The sequence below is a fragment of the Bubalus kerabau genome, chromosome 3 (genome assembly GCF_029407905.1).
Source record: "Bubalus kerabau isolate K-KA32 ecotype Philippines breed swamp buffalo chromosome 3, PCC_UOA_SB_1v2, whole genome shotgun sequence".
NCBI lineage: Eukaryota > Metazoa > Chordata > Mammalia > Artiodactyla > Bovidae > Bubalus > Bubalus kerabau.
Genome location: NC_073626.1, coordinates 181,618,846 through 181,629,930, shown reverse-complemented (window position 1 = coordinate 181,629,930; position 11,085 = coordinate 181,618,846). Strand labels below are relative to the sequence as shown.

At 41.8% G+C, this 11,085-nt stretch overlaps 1 protein-coding gene across 13 annotated transcripts; it reads right to left on the bottom strand.

Moving 5' to 3' along the window:
* Positions 1-5,835: 5,835 nt before the first annotated feature.
* Positions 5,836-10,469, bottom strand: RSRP1 (arginine and serine rich protein 1). 13 transcript variants are annotated; one of them, XM_055574097.1, is made up of 6 exons: positions 9,739-9,895; positions 9,244-9,510; positions 8,966-9,135; positions 8,206-8,357; positions 6,881-6,964; positions 5,836-6,298 (listed from the first exon to the last, which is right to left on the bottom strand). In XM_055574097.1, the coding sequence occupies exons 2-6, from the start codon at positions 9,456-9,458 to the stop codon at positions 6,179-6,181; spliced, it is 741 nt and encodes a 246-aa protein (XP_055430072.1). In that variant the 5' UTR covers positions 9,459-9,510; positions 9,739-9,895; the 3' UTR covers positions 5,836-6,178. The 13 variants fall into 13 exon arrangements, 6 of the variants coding, with proteins under 6 accessions (XP_055430072.1, XP_055430071.1, XP_055430070.1 ...); XM_055574096.1 differs by lacking the exon at positions 9,739-9,895 and adding an exon at positions 9,910-10,023 and having other exon boundaries at positions 8,966-9,510; XM_055574095.1 differs by having other exon boundaries at positions 8,966-9,510.
* Positions 10,470-11,085: the final 616 nt, after the last annotated feature.

Here is an 11,085-nt window from a genome sequence, read left to right as displayed (position 1 = left end):
GATTGATTATATTCTTTGCAGTCAAACATGGAGAGGCTCTGTACAATCAGCAAAAACAAGACCAGGAGCTGACTTTAGCTCAGATCATGAATTCTTTATTGCAAAAGCTGACTTTAGCTCAGATCATGAACTCTTAATTGCAAAATTCAGACTTAAATTGAAGAAAGTAGGAAAAACCACTAGACCATTCAGGTATGACCTAAATCAAATCTTAGATTATATAGTGGAAGTGACAAATAGATTTAACAAATTAGATCTGATAGAGTGCCTGAAGAACTAGGGACAGAGGTTCATAACATTGTACAGGTGGTGGTGATCAAAACCATCACCAAGAAATGTAAAAAGGCAAAATGGTTGTCTGAAGAGGCCTTAAAAATAGCGGAGAAAAGAGAGAACCTAAAGGCAAAGGAGAAAAGGAAAGATATATCCATCTGAATGCCGAGTTCCAAAGAATAGCAAGGAGAGTTAAGAAAGCCTTCCTAAGTGAACAATACACAGAATACACAGAACTATATAAAAAAGATCTTCATGACCCAGATAACCACAATGGTGTGATCACCTAGAGCCAGACATCCTGGAATGTGAAGCAAGTGGGCCTTAAGAAGCATCACTACGAACAAAACTAGTGGAGCTGATGGAATTCCAGCTATTTCAGGTCCTAAAAGATGATGCTATTAAAAGTGCTGTACTCAATATGCCAGCAAATTTGGAAAACTCAGTGGTGGCCACAGGACTGGAAAAGGCCAGTTTTCATTCCAAACCCAAAGAAAAGCAATGCCAAAGATTGTTCAAACTACCACACAATTGCACTCATTTCACATGCTAGCAAAGTAACGCTTAGAATCCTTCTCCATGCTAGGCTTCATCAGTATGTGAACCGTGAACTTGGAGATGTTCAAGCTGGATTTAGAAAAGGCAGAGGAACCAGAGATCAAATGGCCAACATCCAATGGATCATAGAAGCAGCAAAAGAATTCCAGACAAAGATCTATTTATGTTTCATTGGCTACGCCAAAGACTTTGACTGTGTGGATCACAGCAAACTGTGGAAAATTCTTAAAGAGATGGCAATACCATTCCCTGGTACTCCCACCTTACCTGCCTGCTGAGAAATCAGTATGCAGGTCACAAATCAACAGTTAGAATTGAACATGGAACAATGGACTGATTGAAAATTGGCAAAGTACTACATCAAGGCTGTATATAGTACATCATGTGAAATGCCAGGGTGGATGAAGCACAAGTTGGAATCAAGATTTCCAGGAGAAATATCAGTAACCTCAGATATGCAAATGACATCATCCTTAGGCAGCAAAGAGGAACTAAAGAGCCTCTTGATGAAGGTGAAAGAGTGAAAAAGCTGGCTTAAAACTCAACATTCAAAAACCTACGATCATGGGTTGGGAAGATGCCCTGGAGAAGGGCATGGCAACCCACTCCAGTATTCTTGCCTGAATAATCCCATGGACAGAGGGGCCTAGTGGGCTACAGTCCATAGGTCACAAAGAGTAAGACATGACTGAAGCAACTAAGCACAGCACAAGATCATGGCATCTAGTCCCATCACTTCATGGCAAACAAGTGGGGAAACAATGGAAACAGTGACAGACTTTATTTTCTTGGGCTCCAAAATCACTGCAGATGGTGACTGCAGCCATGAAATTAAAAGACACTTGCTCCTTGAAAAGTTGTGACCAACCTAGACAGCATACTAAAAAGCAGAGACATTACTTTGCCAACAAAGGTCTGTCTAGTCAAAGCTATGGTTTTTCCAGTAGTCATGTATGGATGTGAGAGTTGTACCATAAAGGCTCAGCACTGAAGAATTGATGCTTTTGAACTGTGGTGTTGGAGAGGACACTTGAGAGTCTCTTGGACTGCAAAATCAAACCAGTCAATCCTACAGGAAATCAATTCTGAATATTCATTGGAAGCACTGATGCTGAAGCCGAAGCTCCAATACTGGCCACCTAATGTGAAGAACTGACTCACTGGAAAAGACCCTGATGCTGGGAAAGATTGAAGGTAGAAGGGGACAAGAGAGGACCAGATGGTTGGATGGCATCACCGACTCAATGAACATGAGTTTGAGCAAGTTCTGGGAGATGCTGAAGGACAGGGAAGCCTGGCATGCTGCAGCCCACGGGGTCGAAAAAAGTCGGACAAGACTAAGCGACTGAACAAGGCTGAAAGGCAAGATCACTGCAGAAGGAAACTCAAAAGTGGCACACATCCATAGTAACAGATTTGGCTAATCTGTTATATAGGAGGATTGGTTAAAGAGGTTGCATGACTTGTATACTTAGCTATTAAAGGCTGTATTTGAACACAAATCACAATCAAAGCACGTGCTTTTCTGTCACCAGCTAACTGAAGGTGAAAAGTGTAGCATTTTGTCATCAGTTCATTGCAAAAGTTTCCCTTACAAAGAATACTTTGGGGAGTTCTGTAACCTTGCGAAGGATATACCAACAAATTATACTAACTGGGTGTTCATGTTATCCACATTTTCAAAAAATTACAAACCCTAAAACCAATCCTGTTTTCTTGTACTTTGATGTAACTAGGCCAGTCTATTGATATTCTCAGGTCTCCTTAGAATAAAAATGAACCTACTATTTAAGCTCTCATGAACTAGAAGCAAATTACCCTCCCAATAACCACTGTTAAACTATGTGGAAAACAAACTTTTTTTCACCCAGAAAAACTTTCTCCCAGGAAATTCCTTGTTCACATCAAGTGCTGCTGGCTTAAAGGATGAGAATGTGACCAAGACTACCTAAAAGATAGTAACAAATTTGATGTCCAGGGACATATATACCCAAGTCTTTGCACATTTAAATTTTTAATAGGGTCAAATTTAAGAGCAGCTCTTATCCAATACAATATTCTACACAGAAATATTTATTATCTGCACTTTGCAATAAATGGTTACTTAAAATTCAGTTCTAGGCTCCGTTCAAGATGGCAGACTAGGATGTACGCTCATCTCTTCCTGCAAGAGCATCAAAATCACAACTAGCTGTTGACCAACCATTGACATGAGGATGGTGGTACCCACCAAAAAGATACCCCACATCAAAGACAAAGAAGCCACAGAGAGATGGTAGGAGGGGCGCAATCACGATAAACTCCATACCCGCCAGGTGGGTGACCCACAAACTGGAGAACAGTAATACTGAATTAGTTCTCCCACTGTTGGGAAGGTTCTGGACCACACCTCAGACTTTCCAAGCTGGGGATCCAACAAAGGGACTGGGAATCCCTAGGAAATCTGGCCTTGAAGGGGATTTGATTACAGGATTTCCACAGGACTGGGGAAACAGACTGCAATCTTGGAGGACACAAACAAAATGTTGCATCCACCAAGACCCAGAGAAAAGGAGCAGTGACCCAAAAGGAGAGCTGAACCAAAACTACCTTGGTTGGGAGGATGTCCTGCAGAGATGTGAGTCAGCAGGGGCTCACCACAAGAACAGGGGTACTGGCAGCAGCAGTTCAGAAAGTTACCCCTTGGCATAAGCCCTCTTGGAGGTTGCCATTAATCCAAAGAGCCCTAACAGGGAGGAAGTCCAACCCCACCCATCAACCAATAACGGTATTAAAGCTTTACTGTGCAAGAAGGCCCTGCCCACCACAATAAGACCATTTTTTCCCTCTCATCAGGAAGCTTACTCAAGCCTCTTAGCCTCCTCCAGCAGGCAGACAGAAGCATGAAGAACCACAGTTTCACAAGAGCTAGAACAAAAACCACATTATTCAAAGTTAATCAGCATGAAAAAGCACAAAGTTATATCCCAGAGGAAGGGACAAGATAAAACCCAAGAAAAACCACTAAATAAAGTGGATAGGCAACCTTCCAAAAAAAAAAAAAAAAATTAAGAATAATGATACTGAAAATGACCCAGGATCTTGAGAAAACAATGAAGATGCAAAAAACAAAACAAAACAAAACAAAACATTTACCAAGGACCAAAAAGAATTAAAGAACAAACAGTGAATAATGTGCTAGAAGGAATCAACAGAATAACTGAGGCAGAAGAACGGATAAATGACCTGGAGGACAGAATGGTGGAAATCACTGCCACAGAACAGAATATAGAAAAAAAGAATGAAAAAGAATGAAGACAGCCTAAGAGACCCTCTGGGACATTAAATGCACCAACATTTGCATTACAGGGGTCCCAGAAGGAGAGAAAGTACCTGAAAAAATATAGTAACTGAAAACTTCCCAAACAAGGGAAAGGGAATAGTCAACCAAGTCCAGGAAGCATAAACAGTCCCAGGAAGCATAAACCCGAGGAGGAGCATACCAATACCAAGACATAGTAATCAAATGGACAAAACTTAATGACAGAGATAAAGTATTAAAAACAAGGGAAAAACAACAAATAACATACAAGAGAACTCCTCAGGTTATCAGCTGATTTCTCAACAGACACTCTACAAGCCAAAAAGGAATGGCAAGATATATTTATCAAGTGATGAAAGGGTAGAATCTACAACCAAGAATACTTCTACCTGGCAAGACTCTCATTCAGATTTGATGGAGCAGCTTTCCAGACAAGCAAAAGAGAATTCAGAACCACTAAACCAGCTTTATAACAAATGCTAAAGGAACTTCTCTAGGCAGGAAACAAACAATCAAAAAAGACCTACACAAAATAAACCCAAAACAATTAAGAAATTGGTAATTGGATCATACATATCGATAATTACCTTAAATGTAAATGGATTAAACACATCAACCAACCAGACTGGCCGGATGGATGAAAACACATGTATGCACTTTCACTTATCTCATCACTTTGACTCCCTCAAACTGTATGTAATTATTTTATATTGTTAATCATGTTCCCATTATGGCTTACAATTGTAATGATCTTTTACTTTTTGTCTGGCTATTGATTGTGAAACTGATAAACACCTTTTACTACCGTAATTATGTAATGTAACTAGTACTCCCTAATACATTGTATCACCAAAAAAATTCAGTTCCTCAGTCATTCTAGCCAACTTCCAAAGTAGTCAAAAGCACACATGGGGCTAGTGGCTGTCTTAACGGGACGTGCATGTAAATACTGGATAGCACAGCTTTAGTTAATACAGTATTACATCCCACTTGAGGATCTCCACTATCTTTTTAAACTCAAACCTTACATTTAAATTCAAACATTTATGCAATTAGTCAAATGCTTGGAGAGACCATCTAAAAATGGCTTAAATCTTTCTAGTTCTGATATCCACTAGAAATTACAAAAGTCTGTAGCTAATGTTTAAACGAACTGTCCAGACCTTGAGTGTAACACTCATTTTAAAATTTTTACATGCTTAGTTAAGTTCCTTCTCAGCTATAGTAAGAAACATTCAAGAATTTCAAATCAATGAATATTTATTAAAACATGATAGAATAAAAAACAAAACAAAACAAAACAAAAAAAAAATGATAGAAAAAAACAAATGCAACTAAAGCCTCTGTTTTCTAGCTCACTGAGCAACTCCACTTCAACCTCTCTGAGTTTCCTGCCCTGATGCTCAGTTCAGGACAACATTATGCTAATACTAAGTCTTTAAGGCCAAACTTTTCAGATTTTAATGAGTATCTACATCAACGGGGAACACGGTTGTGATTCAATTTCTAATTCAGATCTGGGGTAGAAACTTGAGGTTCAACATTTCTCACGAACTCCCAGGTGAGGTCACTGAGCCCTATGGTATCAATCCATGGATTTGGATCTGGGAACAGGAAGGTTTTAAAGGAGATACTACTTCATTCTTCTTCATTAAATGAAAACCCATTATGTAAAATATACACAATCAAGAGAGACTAAAATAATAAAAACAAATTTATTAACAAAATGTTTACAACACAAACAGTTCAATTACTGTTTGCTTTTAAAAAATCTCACTTCTACATAACAGATCCATATTATATAAAACATCTAGAAGTGTAAATATACAAGAATCCCACCTGTGCGTAACCTGTGGTCCATTTGTGCTATCTCCCATCTGTAAGAGAAATCTAAATCATTATTTAAATTAAGTATTTACATATTTTTGTGTTGTCATTTGTAATTGCAACACCACCACTAAATGGTTCCCAAGAATGGAATAATGCTAGAAACACAAACTTGCAAAAAAAAAGTGCATTTCAGGCAACCTTAGCTGTTGGCTTTTTTTAGACAGGTATCCACAGTCCATATGGACTTTTCTTCTTATCTATTTTTGGGGATCCTGAAGAATTCTCTTCAGCAATAGCTTTAGCTGATTTCTGAAGCATAGGCTTTGCTACAGAATTCTGAAAGAGAACAAATTCTTAAGTCAGCTTCCCAAACACATATATTATATATTTAAAATATCACATTAAATAAAAGACACCAACCAAATGCAAAGCCATGGACCTCACTTGCAACTTGATTCCATCAAACTGTTAAGCCAAGACACTAGTGGGGGAAATCAGATACGTGCAAAGCATACTGCAATAGGGAGATATTAAGATAGTCTTGAAATTTTATTAAGCCTTTAGCTGATTATTCTAATCACAGGATATTCTGAGATTTTAAAATATTTCAACAATCAAAAAGGACAAAGGGAACAGTTAAAAGGGGAAAACGCTGAAACTGAGAATGTGCATATTAGAGTAGGAACCTATTGGTCACTTGTGAGGACCACACAAAAAGAAGTATTAAAAATTCTATTTAGTGGCTTAGTAGCCCTCATATGCTCTTGCCTGGAGAATCCCAGGGATGGGGGAGCCTGGTGGGCTGCCGTCTACGGGGTCACAGAGTCGGACACAACTGAAGCAACTTAGCAGCCGCAGCAGCAACAGAAATACATTCCAAGTCTAGTTTTTGAGTGATCAATGCTTAGATATACTTACGTTAGAGCTAAAAGTGATGCTTTTTTGCTGATAAGACTTTTCATTGGCATTTTTTGTTCCATCTTCTGTTAACGTGTCTGATAGCTAGACAAGTAAAAGAAACTAAATTTTAGAAGTCATACCCTTGTAGGTATAAAAAGCAGTCCAATTGTATTATAAATTTACTTGTAGAGACATAAATCAAGTTTGATCTAACCAGTCAACATCCTAAAATAACGGTACTTTTGTTAAGTTTTTCCCATAAAATTGATTCAATGATTTAAGACACCGTTCTCCATAAAGCAGTATTGTATGTATCCCTCTGATCTAAATTCAAGTAACTATGAAAATAAAATCATACCAAAATATACCTAGTTGCAAAAGAACTAAGGCATTTGCCCATCCAGTTGGGTACCTAATCACCTGAAAAATCAACTCAACTCTTATTTGTCCACCACTAATGCTTAGGCAAACCCACATCTGAGTCTGCATGATAGGAGATAACCCATCGTTCTTATGTTAACTGAATGTATCAATTCCTAATTATTGTAAACCTTTAAAGCTATGCATTTTATGCTGCACATTTCTGGAGAATTATAATAAACTTATCTGCAAATGAAGCAGGCCTCTTCTTCTGTAATCTCTCAAAACATCTGGAATATATTGCATATATTATGAAAGGGACATCTGTATCAGATGCCCCCCATTACAAAGTACACTTTCATTTAAAAATTGTCTTTAGTATCTTATCCAAATGGTGCTTGTCCCAAATTCTAGCATGCATCGGAATCTACCAACAAAAAAACTAAGCTTTCAAGTGTCAACATAGACTTCAAATTAGTTTAACCTCTGATGCTTTTGCGCATGTATCAATTACCAACAGACTTTCTTCATCAATGTCTGGAGACCACATTCATGATTTCTATAAGACAGAAATAAAGCAGATAAACTATACTGTATGTTGAGTACAGAATCTGTGGGAACATAAGCCTGCAAATGAAAATTACAGATACTCTATAAAAAACTAGCTAGAAAAACTTGGTAACTACAAAGACATCACCAAAGTGCCAGCTACAATTATGGAAGTAATCAGAATTATGGCAATTGAAAGTAAAGGTCATTAGTCTCCCACTTTCATGGGAAAGACCCTATCTAATATTGTCAGGTCTGTTATTTAAATTATATTAGTTAGCCATTCTAAGAAACAGTCTAGGGTAAATGAAATAAAAATGGATAATCAGCTCTTTCTGGTAGTAGTCTTCTGAAGAGCTTATTTATTTTAATATTAAGCTTAAGTTTAGAGATGAAATTTGAGATTAAGTTTATTTTTAAAATAAAACACTTACCTCAGACTTTGCACCATTAGTCAGTACAGCTGTTTCCTGGTTTCTTTCTTTAGATACAGGAACACTTCTGAGACTAGCTGGCAAGTCAAAGTTGGCTGTTCCTAATGCTTTTGCTGCATTGGCTTTGGCTATTTCTAACAGCTCCATTCGATCTACAAAAAGAAACACAAAATGTTCGTTTATCCGGTATCATTTCTCCAAAAAAACTCAAAATCAAAGTGTTCTTACACTAGTAACATAAAGATATTTAAACAGTATCTCCACGTATAAAATATATTTCTATTTATGGAAAGAGAATTCTACTTCTTTTGTTTAGAAAAGTAAGCTTCCTTCAATAATCAAAGGAAAGGAAAAGTGAAGTCGCTCAGTCGTGTCTGACTCTTTGAGACCCCATGGACTGTAGCCTACCAGGCTCCTCTGTCCATGGGATTTTCCAGACACTAGTACTGGAGTGGATTGCCATTTCCTTCTCCAGGGGATCTTCCCGACCCAGGGATCGAACCCAGGTCTCCCGCATTATAGACAGACGCTTTACCGTCTGAGCCACCAATAATCAAAGCGTGATCAATAAATCAGTAGCATTTTGAGAGCTGGTCCACCCAGAACTGCCCTCCACCGAGCCATTTAACACGCACGGTGTTAAGCCCTAGGGGGAAAGAAAGCGGTCCATTTTAAAACTGGGTGCCAACCGTACCGGAGTCTTAACTATTAACCCGCTGGGGTCCTTCCTCTTTCCCCGAAGGCCTCTCCAAAGACTCACCTTTCTCGCTCAAGCGAAAAGGGGTTGGGCTCCGCGACCTGCTCCGGGATCGCCCCCTCCAGCTTCTGCGCTCCTCGGGGTAGACAGTGCGGCCGAAGCCGTAGTAGCGGCGGCCTCGCGCGATGGCGTAGGCCCTCCGGTAATACAAGCGGCCACGGGAGCGGGAGCGGCTGCGGGACCGGTAAGACCTCCGTGTGGAGCCGGAGTGCCTCTCCCGGTACCGGCGGCTGCGGGAACGCGAGTGGCTCCGCGAGTAAGAGCGCGAGTAGCGCCGGTACCTCCTCTGGTGGCGCCTTCGGGAGCGAGACCTGGAGCGGCTCCTCCGCCCGGGCGGGCTGCGGCTCCGGGACCACGACCGGCTCGAGACGCTGGAACGGGACGGAGACCGGCTTCCGGAGGCCGACGACGGCCGGCTGCATGGGCCCGACCGCGAGGACGAGGGCGAGGCCTTGGGCGGCGAACCCGGCCACAGGTCGTTCACGTAACTGGACATCTCGGCCGGCAGCTAACTCTTCTACGAGTATCCCTTGCCAGAAACTCAGTTCCTAAAAACAAACGAGAAAAGAAAAAAAGGTTAAGTTCCGGAAGTGAGTCGCAAGGGCGGCCCCGGGTCGAGGAGAAAATTAACCTCCTGGCCTCTAGGCAGTGGCGCCGCCTGCGGCCGGCCTTCCCGCCAGGCCGCCTTCCATCCCCCACCCGCGGGGCTCACACAGGCCCGGGAACACACACGTCTTGAGGTTCTGGCGGGGGCACCCTGTCACCAGAAGACCCACCACAGGCCGTCGACACCTCACTCAATGAGAGAAGGGACCAAAGCACGCCTTCCTGGAGAAGCTAAGGACGAAGAGGTTGTCACTGTTCTTCCCCAAACGACTACTGAAACCCTCTAGTTCCGACGTCCTGACACGATTTGAACAGGGCGACCGCAGACGCGTCTAAAATACCAGGAGCTGGCGCTCGGCGCGTGCGCAGAGACGTTGCGTGGTGGGCGTGGCTCTTCTCGTCCAACTGGCGCTCTCCTCTCTGCCCGCCCAGCCCCACCCTCCGCCTCGACCATTGGCCTCTGCGATGCGCATGCGCGGGCACGCCTTCGCTCCATCCGGGTATCAGCCGCTGGTTGGTTGAGTTTTCGGCTGTACGTGGGGCAAAATGAGGCAGCATCGGGCGGGATACACTAGTCGCTGGGGCTTTATGCCCAGCCGTTGACTGGGGCGTGGTCTCCTTTTCTGGGAAGCTGCAGGCTCGGGCTGTGCCTCCCGGGACCCTTATTGGCCACTTCCTCCTGACCCGTGTCCGGAAGGTGGGCCGCCCTCCTGAGACGTCACGGAAGGCGTGTCATTGCATGCATTATCTTAGTAAATGTGTCTTGGCTAGAAAAAGTAATAAAGGTAAAGACAGACTGCAGAGATACCCATAGCTGATCTTTAATTTACTGAAGGTTCAGAATGACGTCTGAGATTATTCCAGTTATAATTTTGGTGCTAGGGATTAAACACTGATGACTTTTATTTCCAAGAATGTATAAGTAGGATACATTTTAGACATCAGTTTAGTCGCTCAGTCGTGTCCGACTCTGCGACCCCATGGACTGCAGCACGCCAGGCCTCCCTGTCCATCACCAACTCCTGAAGTTCATTCAAACTCATGTCCATTGAGTCGGTGATGCCATCCAGCCATCTCATCTTCTGTCCTCTTCTCCTCCCACCTTCAATCTTTACCAACATCAGGGTTTTTTTCCAATGAATCAGTTCTTCACATCAGGTGGCCAGAGTATTGGAGCTTCAGCTTCAACATCAGTCCTTCCGATGAATATTCAGGACTGATCTCCTTTAGGATGCACTGGTTGGATCTCCTTGCAGTCCAAGGGACTCTCAAGAGTCTTCCCCAACACCACAGTTCAAAAGCATCAATTCTTTGGCTCTCAGCTTTCGTTACAGTCCAACTCTCACATCTATACATGACTACTGGAAAAAACCATAGCTTTGACTAGATGAACCTTTGTTGGCAAAGTAATGTCTCTGCTTTTTAACATGCTATCTAGGTTGGTCATAGCTATCCTTCAAAGGAGTAAGCATCTTTTAATTTCATGGCTGCAATCAACATCTGCAGTGATTTTGGAG

Excerpts from the sequence above, each read along its gene's own strand:
- RSRP1 (XM_055574096.1), bottom strand. The coding sequence starts at position 9,458 with ATGTCCAGTTACGTGAACGACCTGTGGCCGGGTTCGCCGCCCAAGGCC. Across the intron at positions 8,358-8,965 it reads TTTTCGCTTGAGCGAGAAAG|ATCGAATGGAGCTGTTAGAA; the intron begins GTGAGTCTTTGG and ends TTCTTTTTGTAG. Across the intron at positions 6,299-6,880 it reads GCATCACTTTTAGCTCTAAC|AATTCTGTAGCAAAGCCTAT; the intron begins GTAAGTATATCT and ends GTTCTCTTTCAG.